Genomic DNA, 23,123 nt, shown 5'->3' on the forward strand with positions numbered 1-23,123 from the left:
CACTTTTCAGGCTCATTTGAGAAAAACATTTTGCTCCTCACTTTTCAGGCTCATTTGAGAAAAACATTTTGCTCCTCACTTTTCAGGGTCATTTGAGAAAAACATTTTGCTCCTCACTTTTCAGGCTCATTTGAGAAAAACATTTTGCTCCTCACTTTTCAGGGTCATTTGAGAAAAACATTTTGCTCCTCACTTTTCAGGCTCATTTGAGAAAAACATTTTGCTCCTCACTTTTCAGGCTCATTTGAGAAAAACATTTTGCTCCTCACTTTTCAGGGTCATTTGAGAAAAACATTTTGCTCCTCACTTTTCAGGCTCATTTGAGAAAAACATTTTGCTCCTCACTTTTCAGGCTCATTTGAGAAAAACATTTTGCTCCTCACTTTTCAGGCTCATTTGAGAAAAACATTTTGCTCCTCACTTTTCAGGGTCATTTGAGAAAAACATTTTGCTCCTCACTTTTCAGGCTCATTTGAGAAAAACATTTTGCTCCTCACTTTTCAGGGTCATTTGAGAAAAACATTTTGCTCCTCACTTTTCAGGGTCATTTGAGAAAAACATTTTGCTCCTCACTTTTCAGGCTCATTTGAGAAAAACATTTTGCTCCTCACTTTTCAGGCTCATTTGAGAAAAACATTTTGCTCCTCACTTTTCAGGCTCATTTGAGAAAAACATTTTGCTCCTCACTTTTCAGGCTCATTTGAGAAAAACATTTTGCTCCTCACTTTTCAGGCTCATTTGAGAAAAACATTTTGCTCCTCACTTTTCAGGGTCATTTGAGAAAAACATTTTGCTCCTCACTTTTCAGGCTCATTTGAGAAAAACATTTTGCTCCTCACTTTTCAGGCTCATTTGAGAAAAACATTTTGCTCCTCACTTTTCAGGGTCATTTGAGAAAAACATTTTGCTCCTCACTTTTCAGGCTCATTTGAGAAAAACATTTTGCTCCTCACTTTTCAGGGTCATTTGAGAAAAACATTTTGCTCCTCACTTTTCAGGCTCATTTGAGAAAAACATTTTGCTCCTCACTTTTCAGGCTCATTTGAGAAAAACATTTTGCTCCTCACTTTTCAGGGTCATTTGAGAAAAACATTTTGCTCCTCACTTTTCAGGGTCATTTGAGAAAAACATTTTGCTCCTCACTTTTCAGGCTCATTTGAGAAAAACATTTTGCTCCTCACTTTTCAGGCTCATTTGAGAAAAACATTTTGCTCCTCACTTTTCAGGGTCATTTGAGAAAAACATTTTGCTCCTCACTTTTCAGGGTCATTTGAGAAAAACATTTTGCTCCTCACTTTTCAGGGTCATTTGAGAAAAACATTTTGCTCCTCACTTTTCAGGCTCATTTGAGAAAAACATTTTGCTCCTCACTTTTCAGGCTCATTTGAGAAACAAAGCTAGTGCTCCTCACTTTTTCACGCTCATTTGAGAAAAAAAGCTAGTGCTCATCACTTTTTACGCTCTTTTGAGAAACAAAGCTAGTGCTCCTCACTTTTTCCCGCTCATTTGAGAAACAAAGCTAGTGCTCCTCACTTTTTCACGCTCATTTGAGAAACAAAGCTAGTGCTCATCACTTTTTACGCTCTTTTGAGAAACAAAGCTAGGGCTCCTCACTTCTCTCGCACCCATTTGAGACACAAAAAAGGGGCACGCATCCTCTTTTTCCCACGCTCATTTAAGAAACGAAGTTAAGGCTCCTCACGTTTTCGTACTCATTTGAGAAATAAAAAAGGGCCTCGCATCCTCTCTTTCCACGGGCCACGCTCATTTAAGAAACGAAGTTAAGGCTCCTCACGTTTTCGCACTCATTTGAGAAATAAAAAAGGGGCTCACATTCTCTCTTTTACTCTAATTTAGACAATAAAAGAGGCACACTTCTCTTTTAAGGCTAATTCGACAAAATGGCGCTCTTCTCTTTTCACCCTCATTTGCTCCTCACTTTTCAGGCTCATTTGAGAAAAACATTTTGCTCCTCACTTTTCAGGGTCATTTGAGAAAAACATTTTGCTCCTCACTTTTCAGGGTCATTTGAGAAAAACATTTTGCTCCTCACTTTTCAGGCTCATTTGAGAAAAACATTTTGCTCCTCACTTTTCAGGCTCATTTGAGAAAAACATTTTGCTCCTCACTTTTCAGGCTCATTTGAGAAAAACATTTTGCTCCTCACTTTTCAGGCTCATTTGAGAAAAACATTTTGCTCCTCACTTTTCAGGCTCATTTGAGAAAAACATTTTGCTCCTCACTTTTCAGGGTCATTTGAGAAAAACATTTTGCTCCTCACTTTTCAGGCTCATTTGAGAAAAACATTTTGCTCCTCACTTTTCAGGGTCATTTGAGAAAAACATTTTGCTCCTCACTTTTCAGGCTCATTTGAGAAAAACATTTTGCTCCTCACTTTTCAGGCTCATTTGAGAAAAACATTTTGCTCCTCACTTTTCAGGGTCATTTGAGAAAAACATTTTGCTCCTCACTTTTCAGGCTCATTTGAGAAAAACATTTTGCTCCTCACTTTTCAGGCTCATTTGAGAAAAACATTTTGCTCCTCACTTTTCAGGCTCATTTGAGAAAAACATTTTGCTCCTCACTTTTCAGGGTCATTTGAGAAAAACATTTTGCTCCTCACTTTTCAGGCTCATTTGAGAAAAACATTTTGCTCCTCACTTTTCAGGGTCATTTGAGAAAAACATTTTGCTCCTCACTTTTCAGGGTCATTTGAGAAAAACATTTTGCTCCTCACTTTTCAGGCTCATTTGAGAAAAACATTTTGCTCCTCACTTTTCAGGCTCATTTGAGAAAAACATTTTGCTCCTCACTTTTCAGGCTCATTTGAGAAAAACATTTTGCTCCTCACTTTTCAGGCTCATTTGAGAAAAACATTTTGCTCCTCACTTTTCAGGCTCATTTGAGAAAAACATTTTGCTCCTCACTTTTCAGGGTCATTTGAGAAAAACATTTTGCTCCTCACTTTTCAGGCTCATTTGAGAAAAACATTTTGCTTCTCACTTTTTGCGCTCTTTCGAGATTTTTAAATTGAAGATCCTATCTTTTTCACTCTCATGTCGGAAACGATAATTCCCCGCTGATTTTCTCTCAAAACAGCAAAAACCTCTGTAGTGAGCTGAGCGTTGCCCATCTCCGCTCAATTCCGTTTAACGTATTCCGAACACGAATGACACTTTTTTTCTTCTCTATTTTCAGACCTTTTTACGCGAATTAACACAACCACTTTACAGAACCTTAGGTTGGAAACAGCACATCAAACATACGGACAGGTAATAACGCCTCTCTTTTTATCAAATATATCGTGTGTATTCTATGTATTTTATAACGCCCTGATACCAATTACACTCAGGATATGATCCCAACTACAAAGTTGGTGAATTCAATTATGCGTCGAGAGTTTCCCAAGTACGAACTTCGATACGTGATTTGAATGACAATTGATCGCGTTAATAATACGTATAGTCTTACTAATCAAAGATACCCGCTGTTAGGAATAAATTTACCGTAGAATCCCCTAGCTAATGCTAACCCAATTACAATACCCCTTTAGAATTGGGATAAGGCTTAAGACATTGTTAAAGATTCGATCACGTGGCTTAGCAACAGTTCATGCAATTATGAGCTTCTACAACCAAACCAGGTTCTATGAAGACCGCCATTTTTTGAGAGAGAACAAAAAGCGATATTATTTGACGTCGCTGCGAAATTACCTGAATTAATGTCATTAAACGTCGCTAGCTGACTTGGGCTTACGTGATTCCTTAGGTATTAGCCTAGCTGATTATTAGTGGTTAGTTTAGTATTAATTTGAGCGCTGACTCGTACCTATGCCTCACCTTGAAATGACCGTCATTACATCATTTTCACGTCACAGATCATGATGAAAAATACTTCATGATCCTGCGAAATAATCATGGCCAGGTTACCATGGCAACAGCCCACGAGCCAGCTACGATTAGAGAGACTATTGTTTGGATAAAGCACTCTTTGACGGGCTTTTAAACAGGATTAAACTTGGTTTGGATGGTTTAGAAAAAAGGGGAAGACAAGAAGGTCTTCACGTCCATATTTTAAGTACCCGTAGTTGCGGATACCATATTTTAGGTACCCGAGGGTTAGAAGGTCAGTCATAAAACTCCATCGCATTAAGCAAAAACCTCACGGTTAGAAACCGTAAGTAACAATTTTAGTTGGATATTATAAGTTGTTAATAGGGTTGTAAGATAATTAAAATACATTAAAAAAGAACGAACACAGACATACGCCTTTTTTGTTTTATTGCAATCTTATACTCTTGTTCAATTTTGCCGTGTTAGCCAAGGCTACAAAAATACCTAGAAAAACTCGAAAATATAAAAAAGTCAGGGAATTTCAAAATGCGTCGATAAGTCAGGGAATTTCAAAATGGGTTTAAAAGTCAGGGAAGAGTCGGGGAATTTGGAAATGGGTTTAAAAGTCAGTGAAGTATCAGGGAGTTTGGACATGGGTTTAAAAGTTAGGAAATTTACTTTTGGTTGCAAATGGAAAACGTGTATTAAAATATGGGTTAACATGATTTAAATTTTAAAATCTCTAAAAATAGTCAAAGAAAACTTAGAAGAGGGCGAGAATTCGACCTGAAAAAACAGTGGCAACCGAGTTAACGGTCAAAGGGCCAACTAGCACCAACACATGGCGATTCATGGTTTAACATGTAAGCGCAGCCGATACATTACATCGAGTCTGTAGAATATCTATTGACGCACCATTTACATTGAAAATGCACACAAAACACAATGATTCTCTAAGACGAAAAACCAAGCAAGAAATTAATTAAACGAGATACGAATTGTTGAAAATCCTTAAAAACGCCCACGATATGAATTAAAACTAGATAAATATTATCGTAAAAAATCATCAAAAAGGGGACACGAAGGTTATTAAAACGAGTGAATAAATACCGTCGAAAATGACCGAAATTCGCCTATGAATTTAATTATAAAATCTCCCGACGACATTTTTCAGGAAATATCTTTACAAATACAAAATGAAAAGGAGGAAAACTAAAATATTAAAAACCGAAAATAAACACACCCAAATTAATGAAAATTAGGAAAAAAGCGGTATGAATATAGTTCTATATTTGGCGTAAAGATACTAGCACTAATTTCCGGTTATTTGGCGGCGGGAATTTTGATTTTGACCTTACGGTTGAACTTCACGCGTCATATAATTTTGAAAAATACGCGTTATATTTCGAGGTAATAATTAATTAATTAACATAGATAAGATTTCAAAACAGTTGTAACAAGTGAGGCATACCTAAAAATTCCGATTGGCGAGTCCGGGGTATGTTTAGAACAGGTAATGCCGAGATTACCACGTTGACGTACATAAACGTGCGATTTGATGGATGAATATAACACGCGCAGGAACCTTTAGAAATTCAATAGAAAATCGGTGAAATTCAAAATGCCCATCGACGATTTACCGCTAATATCTTTCCGCCAAATGTTCTAGATATTTGGCCTTTCCTAACCTGAAACTGACAGCTACTTTAATGTACGCAATGCTGTGGGAACAACAACACCTAATGACATGTCGGGCATGTAACATAATTACTCATAAGTATGCCACTGTAACTTTATTCCATTCAAAAATCTTCACTAACGGTTTGTTTCACCACGAACCAGTAAAAAGGTGGACTACGTTAGATTTTAACCTTTTTATTCATCATAGTAATTTTGGGAGTCACACTATTGGCTACTAACATATTTATTTAAGCCAATGGAAAACATCTAAATTGAGAAGGAATTTTTGCGTCCTAATTTTAGTTAGACCAATGTAGCTTTATTGAAATTTATAAACTCGCTCGGTTTGTGCGGATGAAGTTAAATAATGAGTGGTTTAGAAAAAGAAAAGGTTGGGGAACGCGAACATTAAGATTTGGGTTCGTGTTATAGGTAAAAAAGGACAAACAAATCGAGGTAAGCAGCGTAAAAAGGTAAACTTAAACAGTATTTAAAGTCCCTGCTGCTTGGTTTTGCCCTTGTTGCAGACTACTTACAGGGGCTAGTAGGCCATTTTGAAGCTCTCTGGCGCTATTTTAACTCATCGTAGGAAAATGGGGAAAAACAGGCATACTTCTCAACTCACCCCCTACAACTCCTTAAAATATTTGCATAACCTTTTGAAACACCCTGTATAGTGGTTTAAAGGAACTTAAATTCGGAGTGAAATATAATATTGATTCGGAATATATATAAGATGGAATATTGTTTCAAGGCAATATATATAAAATTAAATATCTGCTATCACAACAATAAGTTTATACGTGTATTGTGGAGTTTATTTGTTCACGTAAGTCTTTGACGAACTTCACTAGAGGATACCATTGACTTGTTATCTTTTCCGGTACCCACCAGTCTTTTGCAAACGACCATCATCGGCCTGGCCTGCTACAGCGGAAACGAGGACTGCCGGAAACAGGCCGTCTCGAAGCTCGAGAGTCTCAAAGAGAAGAAACTGTAAGTTACTTTTCTTTTATTTACGGAGCTTTCTTTGCCCGTTTTCGTTATCCATCCGAACGAAAAGCAACGACTACCGAGCCCCATTCCACTCGTAAAACGTCTTTAGTTTACAACAAGTCCCCGATGCTCGCCTTAAAGATGGTTTTGGATTGATTTTTAACGGTCTAGGCAACAAAAAACACTTCTAAAGGGGAAATCAAATGGAAACCAAGAATGAATAAATGTAGTTTCTCTTTAGAGCTTTTTACGTTACTGATATTTTCTGAGACCACGTACTACTATTATTTCGCGCTTTGCTTTTCTAGAAAATCTAGAACACGCCACTCTTGTAGCTTATATAAACATTACGTTGTGATGTCTATCAAATATTCATAAAGGAAGGCATCGACTCAAACCTGAATGGCGTTCACTCTTGATAGCCGTCAATTTCAACGATACAGTTATAGCCACCGTTAATTAACTAACTTGGAAACTATTTAAAAATACGAAATATCTTCTACCCTCATTTCCGAATATTCGTCAATTTGATCAGGTTAAACGAATGTTCGACAATTTGATCCGGTTAAACGAATATTTGGCCATTTGATCAGGTAAAACGAATATTCGACAATTTGATCAGGTAAAACGAATGTTCGACAATTTGATCAGCTTAAACGAATTTTCGACAATTTGATCAGGTAAAACGAATGTTCGACAATTTGATCAGCTTAAACGAATGTTCGACAATTTGATCAAGTTAAACGAATGTTCGACAATTTGATCAGCTTAAATGAATGTTCAACAATTTGATCAGGCAAAACGAATGTTCGACAATTTGATCAGCTTAAGCGAATGTTCGACAAATTGATCAGCTTAAACGAATGTTCGACAATTTGATCAGGTTAAACGAATGTTCGACAATTTGATCAGCTTAAACGAATGTTCGACAATTTGATCAGCTTAAATGAATGTTCGACAATTTGATCAGTTAAAACGAATATTTGACAATTTGATCAGGTAAAACGAATATTCGACTATTTGATCAGGTAAAACGAATATTCGACTATTTGATCAGGTAAAACGAATGTTCGACAATTTGATCAGGTAAAACGAACACGCGACAATTTGATCAGCTTAAACGAATATTCGACAATTTGATCAGTTAAAACGAATATTTGACAATTTGATCAGGTAAAACGAATGTTTGACAATTTGATCAGCTTAAGCGAATGTTCGACAAATTGATCAGCTTAAACGAATTTTCGACAATTTGACCAGGTAAAACGAACACGCGACAATTTGCACGAATGTTTGACAATTTGATCAGCTTAAACGAATGTTCGACAAATTGATCAGCTTAAACGAATTTTCGACAATTTGATCAGGTAAAACGAACACGCGACAATTTGCACGAATGTTCGACAATTTGATCAGTTAAAACGAATATTTGACAATTTGATCAGGTAAAACGAATGTTTGACAATTTGATCAGATTAAACGAATGTTCGACAATTTGATCAGGTAAAACGAATTTTCGACAATTTGTTAGCACTATTCGATTTGACGAATCAAATAAAAACATTTGGTATTTGATCGAATTATTCGGTGTCAAACACCATAGTTTTAATGTCGAGTAAAATTATCTATTTTACACAAAATATAGAAATACTGTTTAAATGAATTAAAAAAATAATGGAATATAAAAGCGAAATTCATCTAAAAATCATTGTCATTCTCCCAAAGTTGAAATAAATTATTGATGCAACGGTAACCTAATTGGAAATGGCTTCGGTAGACGCTACATAGCTTTAGCTTTCTCACAAACATTTACAGTTTTATGTTGTTTTGTGCCTTTGAAGTACAAATTTTGGTATTTAAATGATCACTCAATATTAATAAGTCTCCATCATTAAAAACATCATTTATAATTTATAAACATAAGCTCCGAATTTAATTAAAAACTAAATAACTTACGCCAAAACATTTACAAACCGGCACATTTCTTTGAGCTTTACTCGAAAATATATATTCGATTAAACTTGATGAGGTAATAGTTAGTGGCGTGAAGGGCTTGCCACCACCCTCCTACGCATTGTAACTCGGCCATCTGAATAAATTGCTTTAAAAGTCGCTTGAAGACTTAGGTGGAGCCTTGGGTATTAGCCTAGCTGATTATTATTATTATTTTATTAAATTAATATTGGCAAGCTTTTTTAATTCTGTATAAGTTGTGTTCATTTTATTAGGTTTTACACAACTATTTGCGTATCCCAATGAAGCTAGTTAATTATTAATACTTTTTTTTAGAATAAATTTTATCACAAATAATGAACGAGAGGATGAGCAATATTTAGAAAAGGGATAGATTACACCTAGGAGCAACAAACACAGCACCTAGGAGAACGCGACCCGCCAAAAGTCATTCATTTTCTCGCGTACATTTTTCATTGGTTAGCCGCTTCAGCGCCTGCTGCCGTCGGAAGGGGAAAATTCGGAAATTGTCTCCCCCCCCGCCCGTAAAACGTTCAGCGTAAAGGCTCGCCCAATGAAATTTGTACACAACACCGCGTTAGCGTGTTTAAAGGCTAGTTGCGTTCTCCTTGTGTTTGTTGCTCCTAGATTACACGAAGGAAGGTGGTATTTCTTCCTGGAACATAAACTCGGTTCACCCGAATACATTCTCGGTACGATGAAAATACTTTCTCCTACAGAGTGGACATTCCGTTGGCTCTGAGAAGTATCGTTTACAAATACGCCATAGAGACGGACAGCAGCGACAAACTGTGGAATTTCGTCTGGGATCGATACCTGGAGGAAGAGTCGGCTCAGGAGAAAGTCAAACTTCTCTACGGACTGTCCCACTCGCAAAACCCAGAACACATTAAAAAGTGAGCTCCAAAATGTCCCAACAACCGATTCCTAACTATCCTTTATTATTAACGCTCTTCCCGATTAGGCTTATCGAATACGCCAAAGACACCAACAAAATACGATCGCAGGATTTCTTTACCGTTCTCAACTACATCGCCGGGAACCCGATGGGTCGACCCATCGTCTGGAGCTTTGTCACGAACGAGTGGCAGTATTTGGTAGACAGGTACGTCTTTAACCCTAGTGATTAGTAAACAGTGACGCTGACGATACTTTGAACGTTCCCGTAGGTTCACCATCAATGACCGTTACTTGGGTCGAACGGTTAAAACCATTTGCGATTATTTCACCACCGAAGCTCAACTTAAAGAAGTAAGTTTCGTTAATAGGCTTAAAGTGTTGGTTGCGCGAAAGGTCGATAATAATAAAATCGAACGAATGAGGGCCTGTTTTGAAGCCCTGGAAGTTTTCTTTCCAAAAATGTCACTGTCGAAACAAATTTCCAAGCCTAAGTGTACTAATTTTGGGTCTGAAACTGACCTTTTTCGCTCCATAAAATCCACACATTTTGCGCGAAATTTTATCCTCCGTCGCGCGAGAAAATCGAAGCGGTAGTTTTATTCCCAAAGTAGAAGGAACTGAATTGGAGAGATTCTGTTTACGCGTATAAGTTTTCAAACTCGAGATTTTTAATCATATTATTAAGCTTATTATCGAAATCAAAAATATTTTTCTTTACGCGACGCGTGCGATACGACGTTTTTATGAAGAATAAAATAATAAAACTTTTACAAGGCTTGCTTCGGTTTCATATCATTTTTCTACTACGTAGCCTTGTGTATGACTATTCCAATTACTACCTGGATGTTAAATAAACCTGTTTTTAATCCCAGTTGTTAAGAAATGTATTACAGACAATTAGCCAATGATACGCTTCGCATTTTGCCTAAAATAGTTTTAGAAGTCTGGAAATTCTCCGAAAAACTCGATTTCCACCTTTTGACTTCCATTTATAATAATTCAAAGAGCGCTTAACCGATTTTGATGACATTTTCTGTACTTGCTATAAAGTGTTTGCTCTTTTTAATAAATCATTAATTATCCAAAGCTAAAATTTTGTGACAACCAACACTTTAATCCGTTTATTGGAAGTCTGGAACGTGTAATTAGCAGGCGCGGCTCCAGATAATCATTTTGGGGCGTTTGCCATCACATCAGCGTTGGGGGGAGCATGGCACCCTTGGCCGCGCCTGGTAATTAGCTTAGCCTCGTGTTTCATTGGATCTTGGTTTTATAAAGTATTTTCAAAAATCGTCCAGCTAAAGAGGTTCGATAATGTGGCTCTCCCATTTTCAAGGTGAATGATTTCTTCTCGAAATACCCGAACGCCGGCGCGGGACAACGGGCCAGATACCAGGCCATAGAGAACATTCAGAACAACATCCGGTGGTTGGGCGAACACAGAGAGAACGTCTTCGATTGGTTGAGGGATAACGATCTGCCTTGGAGCGACTTCCGGCTCAGCGACAACGTGGTGCCTCTCCATTACGACTTGACCTTGGAACCCGAACTGGACGGCGGTGATCGCTTCAAGGGCAGCGTCAGAATCAGCGTGGATGTCCTGAACCAGACGAACCATTTGATCGTGCACGCCGACCCCAATCTGAAGATCACCAAGAGCGACGTCCGGATCGCCCATCTCGGCGAGGAGTCGCTGACGGTGGCGGCCGCGTTCGACCACAAAATCAACGAATTCTGGGTCGTCGAAACCAGTCGGCCCATTTACGAGAACACCAACGTCGAGCTGTACTACGAATTCGAAGGGTTCCTGAACCTTAGTCTCGTGGGTCTCTACAAGAGCTCCTACGTCAACAACGCGGGCGCCACGCGGTAAGTCTTAGAGCCCTCTTATTAGTAGGATAGAGCGCTACTTAAAACATTAATTGTGTTTGCGTTGAAATCCTGTTTCAATCTTTCCTCGTTTCATAAATCGTTAAGTCACAATATACAAATACCGCATTTCACATCTTGCAATACCAAGATAAATATTAACGGTTGAATTAATACACTATTATTCCGAAATATTCTTTACAAAAACTTCATAGTTCGTAAACCTCTTAAATATGCAGATTGACGTAATACCAAGAATGTATTTATTTATACTCAGGGAGAATGAATATTTCGAGATTATTGTTAGCGTTTCTCCAATTCCACCCGTTGGGGCCCCCGGTATGCTCCTCCGCTTTAATAAAATCAAATAATACTGCAATCTCATTGGTTCTTAAAGGGGAACGGCCAAGCTTTTCCAAATATGGCCTTATTTTCGTATCAAAAGATTAACAAGACGTTCAATATACTAACACTAACGCTACTTTAAATAGCTTTTGGCCCAAAAAGTTGAAACGAAAAATAACGCCAGGTGTTTGGGTTTGAATTTTCGCCGCCATCTTAGGGGCTGCCGCCAGCGCCCCTAACCCCGTATGAGCGATTTGCGAACTATCCTAACTTTTAAAATCGCGTAATTTAGGCTTAAGTCTCTTATAATTGGAACGCGCCGCGCGTGCAAAACCAATTTTGGCTATTTTGAACAATAGCCCCGCCACCTAGTTTCCACTATTTAGTTACACCATACCAACGTACTTATTAAGGGGAATCTAATGGTGCAAAAATTATAAGCCACAAATAATTAATTTTAAAGATATTCTAATTTAAAGATGTACGAACCGAACGGTTCGGGGCGTAGAATTCACTCCGCGGCGAAGAGAGCTCGCCGTCGCGCCGTTTTTCCCGGTCGAATTCAGCCTTTCTTTATTTATTGGGGGTGGTAATGGAGCCAGTAGGACTGCAATATTCGCGAAATATGCTGATAGCGCCAGTAGGACCACAATATTTTCGAAATATGCTGCTGTAGTAGACGTGGGGTCTAAGGATTAAAATGACGGTGCCCGAAACAAAGCTTTTGTTAAAGGATTAAAATGACGGCGGGCTACTATATAGGTAGGAAAGAAACATTTCCCAAACCGTATTCAACGATTCTTTAAATTCCTAGATTTTAATGCGTTTTGGATAACGTTGGGCTGATGACGAAAAAGAAAAATGTGGACATGCAAAACATTACTAACTTAATATTTTCGGTATTTTCGCGGTATTTCAACGAATTTTAGGGGTTTTGGTGGGAAAAATAGGTTAGGTTATTTATATTATTAGGTTAGTTGTATTAATATCGGGTTGACGATACTTGATGCGTCAGGCTTGGTGCTGTCCTCTAGGTTGCGTTATAGATGGCCCATAGCTTTTTTTAGTATGGGGTTGGGGAGGCGCCGCGCGCCCCCAGCACTCGAGCGAAGTGAGTGCCCGGCGCCGTCAGGCGCCATTACTTAGAATACATTCGACGTTGTATAAGTCATCATGACACATAAGACATAATATGACATAGTATGATTAAAAAAAGCCTTAAATGCCTTGAAATACGGGGAAAATACCCAACCCTTAAAAGTTAGTACTGTTTTGCATTTCAGCCTTCTTCTTTTTCGTCTTCAGTCCTACGTTATACAAAAGTATTAAAATCTAGCAATTTAAAGAATCGTCCACGTCATCAGTCCTACCTCATCCAACACGAGTGCGCGGCGCCGTCAGCCGCCAAGGTATAGTCTTTGGGCATTTTTTAATTAATTTTTTAAATAATGTTTTGCAGGGAATAATTTTCGCACAATTGGAATCTCCTTAAAAAGTACTGGGATTTTTTAATAATAGGTCCCTGAGCCCAAATTTTTTTATTTTATTTTAAAAAAAAAGGTTAAGATGCTAGGGATTCAATGGTGCAAAATTTATTTGTCGGAAACAATTATTCGTGGAGTTATGGAAATTCAAAGTTAAGCGTTTGTTCCCTATGTTTTTGAGCATTGCACTGAGTATTCAAGTGGGGATTTCTTAACAATAGAGTGAATAGACACTTTTTTGTGTTTTTTTTTGGTTTGTTATTTGTCAAGGATTACAGTATTGCAAAAAGTTTTAACCGCAATTTATTATTTAAAAAGATATGATCAATGTAAAATTGTTACTTGCCAGCAATTTTTACAACGGAAAATACGACATATTTCGAGATTTGTCTACGTGTTGGATGAGGTAGGACTGATGACGAGGACGATTCTTTAAATTCCTGGATTTTAATACTTTTTGGATAACTGATGCAAAACAGTACTAACTTTTAAGGGTTGGAAATTTTCCCCGCATTTCAACGCTGTTTAGGCTTTTTTAAACCATATTATGTCATATTATATGTCTTCTGTGTGATGTTGACTTAAACAACGTCGAATTTATTCGAAGTATTGGCGCCTAACGGCGCCGCGCACTCGCTTCGCTCGAGCGCTGGGGGCGCGCAGCGCCTCCCCAACCCCATACTAAAAAAAGCTATGGGCCATCTATAACGCAACCTAGAGGACAGCACCAAGCCTGACGCCTCAAGTATCGTCAACCCGATATAAATCCAACTAACTTAATAATATAAATAACCTAACCTAACCTATTTTCCCCGCCAAAACCCCTTAAATGCGATGAAATACAGCGAAAATACCTAAAATAAAAAAATAAGTTAGGAATGTTTTGCATTACCACATTTTTCTTTTTCGTCATCAGCCCCACGTTATCCAAAACGCATTAAAATCTAGGAATTTAAAGAATCGTCCTAGGGAAAATTCACTGAATAAAGCCAATGTTTAAAAATTCATATCTTTGTAAATATTCATTTCCGCCAAAAAAATAACATTAAAATAATCCCCATCTTGCCCTCCATCCAAAAAAATATATATAAAACAAATAGGATGGAGGCAGCTATTCTACACTTTACCCAAAATAGCAGAATAGGCCAATTATATATAATTTTGAATTAACTATATCTCCTTAAGTATTTATTTCCGACAAATAATTTTAACGGCAATAGATTCCTTGCGAAAAATACAATATTATAGCACAATCAAAACAAATATATAGGAGAGGGACCTATTCTTCAAAATAGCCAAAGTACTTTAAGGGGGGTCGAGAAAGGGGGGCAGGGGGTGGCGGGGCTATTGTTCCATTTTACCCCAATTTTTTGCGTCTTCAGCCTAGGAATATAATACTGCGTACCTGGAACAGAAATTTGTATTCCCCCATCACGGACTCGCTGTTTTAGCTTCGGCAACGCGAGAGTTATACAATTTCGGACATACGAGCGTAGCGCCATCGTAAAAATAGGCGGAATGTTTTGTCTCTATAAATTTTGCCTACTTTTCATTCTATTCACAAGGATTTTTTGTAAAAGTTGAAACACGAATATTCTACCTCGATTCTACGAAACTAATTTCGGGGATGTTTATTTAATTTGAAGACAAAATAAATAAATCTTTAACACGATTTTAAGACCTGCACGCATTTCTAACCAAGTCCCAAAGAACACGCGGACGAAATTTTGACTGCGGTGTCCGCTAGGTGTCTCTAGTATCTTATGTCCAAATTCCCCACTTTGCCAGGCTTATGAATCCGATATTTCCCCTCCAGTATTTCCATCCTCCTAGCTTCAGCAGCACGCGCTTTTACGTTGTTTTTCTGTCTCTCCGACTTCTCACCAGGTGTCGCGGCGGACGCGCGTTTTTCAATTTCCCGAAATTTCTTTATTTTATTAAAAATTAACCACTCAATATTTTTTGATGCGGTTTTCGCTATAAATTTTAGTTTTAATGGGCTCTAGGGCTATATAACTGGTTAAATCTTGACCGTTCCCCTTTAAAAATATCGTTTTTCGACGTGATTAACGCTGCTGCGAGGACGCAAAAAATAAGACCGCCTCCTTTCCCCCCCCCCCCCTTAGCGTGACGGGGTTAAGGCCTCAACGTGTCCGTCGATAGTCTCGACATATTAATTCTCCCTGAGTATAAATAAATACATTCTTGGTAATACAAAATAGATTTATATCAACTGAAACCCCAAAACTAACAAGTATTATAATATTTTTCTTACGAACGATGTACCATTCTATAGGTATATACTGCTTATATTATTCGCTAGAAACGAATATCTTCGTGGGTTACAAACTTAATTTACAAAATTCTTTTCGGAAGAACTAATCCATGATATCCAAAACCTATTATCGTAGGTTAATTCATCAGCGATAAATAAATTTAAAAAGCTTATAAAAAGTTCCTAAAAATATTACTTTGGGAAAATGTTCGGTTCATAAGTAAAGTAATTATTTATTAGACAGCTTATAAAATATTTACTCTTTAATTTATGAACCTTTTTTTCAAATATTCCAAAAACTTCATTTTATGAGCTATAGAAGTGTACTCTTTTGAAAGAGAAAGTCTGTTATCAACTTGTTACTTGAAAGCGTATGTAACATAATTACTCATAAGTGTGCCTCTGTTTAACATCTCTGTATTAAAAATTTAAATCAGACCTTGTTTCATAGCCACCAAAGAAAATACGAACTAACGTCGCTAAAACTGGTTTTAACTTCCTTCCCTCCCCGCCAGAACTAGTTTTGATGACGATAAAACCGTCATCGACTGGGAAGTGATGTAAATTACGTCATATCCTTGCAACAAGGTCTCATTCAGATAAAGTTCTTTCTGGCACACTTATGAGTAATTATGTTACATATGTTGAAAGTGAATAGATTGCGCTTTCGTTGCTAATTATATAGCGTGTTTACTCGTTTCTAGAATGCCGGTGGAAGATCCTGTATTGATAAACAAATTGTGTAATCACGCTAATTACCGTGGAACTGGTTCCCAGAATTCCGCGAAGGCTTACTTTGGTTTAAATAATTTAAAGGCATTCCAGGTCAAATCAACACGGACCAAACTATTAAACACAAAGATTTTGATTAAATTTGGTACACAGGTTCAGGTTTGAGTAAAACGAGCCCTTGTAAAGCGAAAATGTCTAAAATTAAAATTTGGGGAAGTTAAGGGGGTAAACAATAAATTGGTTGTTTCCTCTAAGTATGTTGCTTCCTATAACAAAAATGTCTATAACATTGGTTCTAAACGTGGTAGACTTGTGTTCTTTGACTCATTTTGAAGGTATTGAACAAATTTGCTACCCTGTTTATTTTTTTTTCGATTTTTCTTTGAAATTTGGAATTTCATAAACTGTTTCGCTAATAGTCAAAATACCCTATTTTTAAATTAATTTTGGACCTCTGTGACCAATGTTACAGACATTTTTGTTACAGGGGGCAATAGACAATTTTTTGTTAACCCCTTAAGGGGGAAGTCTACAGTGGCCATTGTCTACTTTCGCGCTATTTCAAGCTGAACTCTTTTAATTTTGTATTTTAACTTAAAAAATTATTTAAGTTTAGAACAGCCTCTTGTTTAGTGACTAAAATCATTTTGACAATTTTAAATTTAAAAGTAATTAAGTTATTACGTTTTAATTCGGACCCCCGGAGCTAAACCAGTTGGACAAGCGCCCAAACTACCCTTTAGTTAGGACCTTAAACGCTCGTTAACTATTAGTATTAGAATTATCAAAATTATTTTAAGCACTAGAGGAAGGTTCAGCCTAATAAGAAAAATATAATTCAATGATGTAATTTTTAAAACAGAAACATTAAGCTGGAACGAAAAAGAGGATTTTACTGTATTCTTCCCCCTTAACTTCCCTAATTTTTTTAGACACTTTCGCTTTAAAGGGGCTCGTTTTACGCAAAACTACACTTGTGTACCAAATTTCATCAGAAACTGTGATTTGAGTAGTTTCGGCTTTGTTGATTTGACTGCAATTCTTCGCGTATTTTCCTAAAATCCCGTACTTTTCTCTAATTCGAAGCCTATACCTTTTTGGTATCGTCACTAGCTCGCTAAAAACATTAGACTATTCATAATGAATGTTAATTTCTTTCAGGTATTTGGTGACGTCGCAATTTCAATCTACACACGCTCGCAAGGCTTTCCCGTGCTTCGACGAACCCAAGTTTAAATCGACATTCAACGTCACTTTAATTCATCCCAAAGGCTTCACCGCTCTGTCCAATATGCCAGCCGTTGTAAGTAGTCGTTCCAATTTTATTTCAAAATTTGAATATACGTTATTCACGTAGCAATTCCGTACAACTGCTCATATAAAAGTCGCTCGATGACTTAGGCCTAAGGTGGTGCCTAGCTGATTATTATTATTATTATTATATCTTCAACAATAATAATGATTTGGTAAAGTTTCAACCGTTCGAATGATCGAAAAGTAGTTTCAAATTTATAAATAAATTTCTATATACACAATTAATTACGATTTAAATGCTTCAATATAGAGTTGTAAGTCGGAATATTTCCCGCTCAGGAAATTACCAAGCTTATCTCCTCCTTTGAAAAGTGCGCTTTCTGAGGGGTAGAAAATATGGCTAATAATGCACAAATTACAAATCCAAGAGATTCCTTCCCATAGATTTTATATGGAAGATTTTCAAAGAAAATCCAGGATTTTGTAAAAAATACCAAATCTCGTAGCCAAAACTGCAAGTGTCCGATACCTTCGCACTATATCTGAGGGTAAAAGTCAAACAAGCCTAAAAACCCGATTTTGGGGAAAAATAGGTTTTGGTTTTGTATCTGGAATAATTCGAATGATAATCTAATAATGGAAATAAACTGAAAAGAAGATTAAAGCATCATAAAAAATTAATAAATGAGTCAGTCATATCAAGAATGTATTTATTTCTACTCAGGGAGAATGAATATGTCGAGAATATCGACGGACACGTGGAGGCCCTAACCCCGTCACGCTAAGGGGGAGGGGGGGAAAGGAGGAGGTCTTATTTTTTGCGTCCTCGCTACAGCGTTAATCGCGTCGAAAAACGTAATTTTTAAGAACCAATGAGATTGCAGTATTATTTGATTTTTTAAAGCGGAGGAGCATACCGGGGGCCCCAACGGGTGGAATTGGAGAAACGCTAAAAATAATCTCGACATATTCATTCTCCCTGAGTATAAATAAATACATTCTTGGTCATATACATAGTTTGCACCGAAGGGAGGGGCCTATGGTCTCCAAGGAAGCTGGGAGGGCGATCAAAAATTCAAACCATTTCGCGCGTAGCTACTAAATAGGTAGCCATTTCGTTGGTAATCTCGTCAAAGCTACAAAACGTATTAGATTTATGCTTTAAAATTTTAAATGGGCCCTAAACAAAGCCAGATAAGATTCTAAGGCCGGGTTATTTAAATAAAATATCAAATTACGACAGAAATATCTACGAAAAGAAGTTAACAAAGCTTATCAAAGTTAGGCCTTTGCGGTCATCCTTTTTACAATTACCTTCACTATCGAATAAAATAAACAATTTTCGCTCTCCCTTGGTAATTGAACTTCTCGAACAATTTTTAACCAGGCAGATAACCATTTTTAACGTGAAAATAATTCCTTAATCATTTGAAAATAATTAAAATCCGCAAACAGACGATTGAAACTGTTAACCCTCCCGTTTTACTAAGAAATCTACACCTTCAAAATGACGGCAAAGAACCGTTCATTCTTGCTCAAATTAAATATTTATTCTTGGTTCTTATATCTATACTTGGAACTGCGTCATTGATGACGTAGGGATGCAAACTATGTATAGAAAAAAAAAAGGATTCTTATTTCGACTGTCTTTCCAAAGACACGTACCTCGACTTTGTTGACATTTGCTCTGTATTATCTATTATTTGTCTATATAAAGAAATTCATTCTGGATAATATATATATTTGATGAATAAATCTTTTTATTTGAAATTGTCGTTACAGGGAACACCCGAAGAAATGACCGATGGTCTCGTCAAGACTACCTTCGACCGTTCGGTGAAAATGGTGACTTATTTGGTCTGCGTGACCATATCAGACTTTAAATCTTTGGAGGGTAAAACGGAAAGAAATATAACGGTACGTGACCGGAAATTATATTAGTCTAAAATATTGACTCCGAACACGCCACCTACCAAAATATGCACATTTTGTTACACTTTATTGGATATTAGTTTAATCTACCGCCAATTTATTAGGCTTTAGGTACGACTATATATGCGTGTATAAGTGAACCCACTGTTATATTCCACCAAGAATATATTAAGTTTAACAAAGAATATGTGGGATGTGACTTTAGTTTTATTTTTTAAAACTACCCTTTGAAATGACTAGTTAACTATAGGATAAAGTGGAATTTACGATATAATTATTGAGCAGTGTGAGTGTGTATCGTATTGATTGATAACATTTTAATGGTGGCTATGAAGAGATATGTTTCACAGCTGATACGAAAATATACTATGCTTTGATCTTAGCCAAACGATTAAACAACTTGTCATTAAATTTCAATAACATTATTTTATAAGACTTCATCAATTATATTAATGTTAAAAGATACTACACTTTAATCTTAGTCGGAAAGATACTACACTTTAATCTTAGTCGGAAAGATACTACACTTTAATCCTAGTCGGAAAGATACTACACTTTAATCTTAGCCGAAAATATACTACACTTTAATCATAGCCGAAAATATACTGCACTTTAATCATAGCCGAATATATACCACACTTTAATCGGTATGTTCCCATTTATCCCAATTTGACCTTCTCCCAAAGTTATCAGTTCTCCCAAAAACATGGTGTCCCATTTGTCCTAATTCCATTTCTCCGAACCGGAGTTCATTTAACCCAAAAATATGTATTCCCATTTTTCCCAACGATCAATATTCCCAAAAATATGGATTCCCCTTTCTCCCAATCATTATTTTCCAAATATATGGTAATTGCGCGGTTTTAGATCTCATCGGTACGAGTCGATATGTCGAAAAAAATACAGCGTAACATTTTGACGACATTATATTTTTTTACGACATTGTCTAATAAAGTAGGAAGGGGCCCATATGTGAATTGACTTGGCGTTAGGTTAGGTTAGGTTTACCATATTCATATGGGCAAAATTTGATGTACTTGCATAATAAAATAAAACTTAGATTCATGTTTATACCAAGTGTAATTTTGGGACAAATGGGATTTGGGATAACTATTTTGGGACAAATGGGATTGGGAAGAATAGGATTGGGAGAAATGGGATTGGGACAAATGGGATTTGGGATAACTATTTTGGGACAAATGGGATTGGGAAGAATAGGATTGGGAGAAATGGGATTGGGAGAAATTGGAATTGGGAGAACTATTTTGGGCGAAATGGGGGTAAACCCTTTAATCTTATCCGAAAATATACTACACTTTAACTTAACCGAAAAAATACTACACCTTGATCTTAGCAAAACGATGAAGTAGCTTGTTATTAAATTTCGTCCATATTCTTTCATAAGACGTCATCTATTATTTTGATGTGAAAGATACTAACCTATAAACTTAGCCGAAAATATACTACACTCTGATCGTAACCTAATGAAGAAGAAGCTTAATACGATTAAAAACAAAAATTATACAAACTAATATATTTTGTAAAAATCAAAATATTTGGGAGCTGCATTTCTATACAAAATGATTGATTGGGTGGAACGTGGGGTGGAAGAGTAGCTAGCCTCTCTATAGAGGAGCCGCGTTTAGTCCCATTCTTCCACCACCCTCCTACGCAGTATAACCGGGCCGGCCACCTCAATTAATAAAATTCAAAGTCGCTAGATGACTTGGGCCAAAGGTGGTGCCTTGGGTGCATAGCTGAATATTATTATTATTATTATTAAGTTGATTTATCGCTAAAAATTAACCCTTTTTTGAAAAATCTAGTGTTAGCGTCAGGTCAAAATACACTTAAAAATATTTCAATTATATTATTAGGGTGCATAAATTCATATTCGTTTCAATTATTTTCCATTTTGTTTTTAAATGAACCCTTTGCATCTTTTGCGGTTTATAGGTAAAAGTTCATTCCAAGCCAGATGAAGTCGAAAAACTGGCGTACGCGCTTGACGTTGGAATCAAAACATTGGAGTACTTCGAGAAATATTTCGGAGTAAAATACCCTCTTCCAAAATTAGGTACGATATTTTTACTTAACTCAAGAATTTGTCATTTCTACTGTCGGGAGAAACGTTTTAGCGTGGTTCCTAATTCCCTTCACGCTCGAAAAGTAAGCTCTTTTCCTCTTTAAACAATTTAAATCGTCCCGTTATCTTACTGGTTCTCTAAAACTGATGTCTTCCGCCGTGATTGAAACGTATGCCGGTGACAAGTTTTCGCTCCCCCCTCTCGCGCTGAAGAAACATTCGACCAAGATGGCGGCGAATCGTTACGAGTTAGGATTTCTCCGGAGACTCCCGACAGGAGAAATACAAACCATCTTGCTACAATATAATCCTGAAATAAATAAAAATAAATAAAAAATAAATAAATAAAAAATAAATTAAAATAAATAAAAAATAAATAAATAAATAAATAAGTAAAAATAAATAAAAATAAATAAAAATAAATAAATAAAAAATAAATTAAAATAAATAAAAAATAAATAAATAAGTAAAAATAAATAAAAATAAATAAATAAAAAATAAATTAAAATAAATAAAAAATAAATAAATAAATAAAAATAAATAAAAAATAAATATAAATAAATAAATAAAAAATAAATAAAAGTAAATTAAAAGTAAATTAAAAGTAAATAAAAATAAATGAAAACAATTTAAAAAATAATTAAAAATGAATGAAAGTGAATAAAAATGAATAAATAAAAATGAATAAAAATGAATAAATAAAAATGAATAAAAATGAATAAATAAAAATGAATAAAAATGAATAAATAAAAGAAATTAAAAATAAATTAAAAATAATTAAAAATGAATAAACAAATGAAATTAAAAATAAATTAAAAAATAATTAAAAATAAACAAATGAAATTAAAAATAAACAAACGAAATTAAAAATAAACAAACGAAGAAACAAATGAAATTAAAAATAAACAAATAAAATTAAAAAAAATTAAATATATTTTCTGTTTTAAACAATATTTGACGGTTCTTTTTACCCTGCAAAGACATGATTGCCATCCCGGACTTTCAATCTGGTGCCATGGAAAACTGGGGTATCATCACTTACCGGGAAACCCTGCTGATTTACGACAAGGAAAAGAATTCGCCTTACAATCAGTTCCGCGTGGCGGCGGTCATCGGACACGAAATCGCCCACATGGTAGGCCCTAAAACTGAATACTGGAAAATTGCTAAGTAATAATATTGCTCTTAATTCTGCCATCAGTGGTTCGGAAACTTAGTGACCATGAAATGGTGGGACGATCTGTGGCTGAACGAGGGTTTCGCCAGCTACATGGAGTACAAGAGCATGGACTACGTCGAACCGAGTTGGGATGTGGTGAGTTCACCAAAGTCTTTAATCAACTCTTTTCTTGGGAAGTATGAAAAATCCTATGGCTGACATTAAAGGGCCATTGATGCAGGGGGATTTTACAGATAAAACTTCGTTTGCGCGTGCGCTTTTACCGGGGAACGGAAATGTCGGGAAGGACTGAGAGCAACGGAACTTCCGGTACAAGGGTAACAAATGGTTATAGGCGGATGCGCAGATACAGTTATTATAAGATACGTTTCCTACCTGCATCACAACTTCAAAAATCTCGCTCAACAAGATTTCGCTATTCACGACAGAAAACTATCAGTGCGCCCCCTTTGGTTCGCCATTGAAAGCTAGATAGGTAGCGGCTAAAGTAGACGCTATTAGTTTTTCCTCCTCGTTCTTCGTAAATTTGACTTTATAAATATAGATATCTGCATTTTAATATAATTTTGGCATCGTTTGCTCA

At 36.3% G+C, this 23,123-nt stretch overlaps 1 protein-coding gene across 1 annotated transcript in view; it reads left to right on the forward strand.

Moving 5' to 3' along the window:
* Nucleotides 1-23,123, forward strand: part of LOC149926617 (uncharacterized) — a 135,348-nt gene that overhangs the window by 52,695 nt on the left and 59,530 nt on the right. Inside the window, exons 15-25 of the mRNA XM_090159542.1 lie at nucleotides 3,199-3,272; nucleotides 6,408-6,509; nucleotides 9,203-9,379; nucleotides 9,448-9,588; nucleotides 9,653-9,734; nucleotides 10,720-11,252; nucleotides 17,250-17,391; nucleotides 19,125-19,259; nucleotides 21,231-21,351; nucleotides 22,341-22,495; nucleotides 22,562-22,675. Of these exons, the coding sequence (XP_090015668.1) occupies nucleotides 3,199-3,272; nucleotides 6,408-6,509; nucleotides 9,203-9,379; nucleotides 9,448-9,588; nucleotides 9,653-9,734; nucleotides 10,720-11,252; nucleotides 17,250-17,391; nucleotides 19,125-19,259; nucleotides 21,231-21,351; nucleotides 22,341-22,495; nucleotides 22,562-22,675 (1,776 nt within the window). The remainder of the gene's footprint in view (nucleotides 1-3,198; nucleotides 3,273-6,407; nucleotides 6,510-9,202; nucleotides 9,380-9,447; nucleotides 9,589-9,652; nucleotides 9,735-10,719; nucleotides 11,253-17,249; nucleotides 17,392-19,124; nucleotides 19,260-21,230; nucleotides 21,352-22,340; nucleotides 22,496-22,561; nucleotides 22,676-23,123) is intronic.

The sequence above is a fragment of the Leiobunum rupestre genome, chromosome 9 (genome assembly GCF_980474605.1).
Source record: "Leiobunum rupestre chromosome 9, qqLeiRupe1.1.hap1, whole genome shotgun sequence".
Classification (NCBI taxonomy): domain Eukaryota; kingdom Metazoa; phylum Arthropoda; class Arachnida; order Opiliones; family Sclerosomatidae; genus Leiobunum; species Leiobunum rupestre.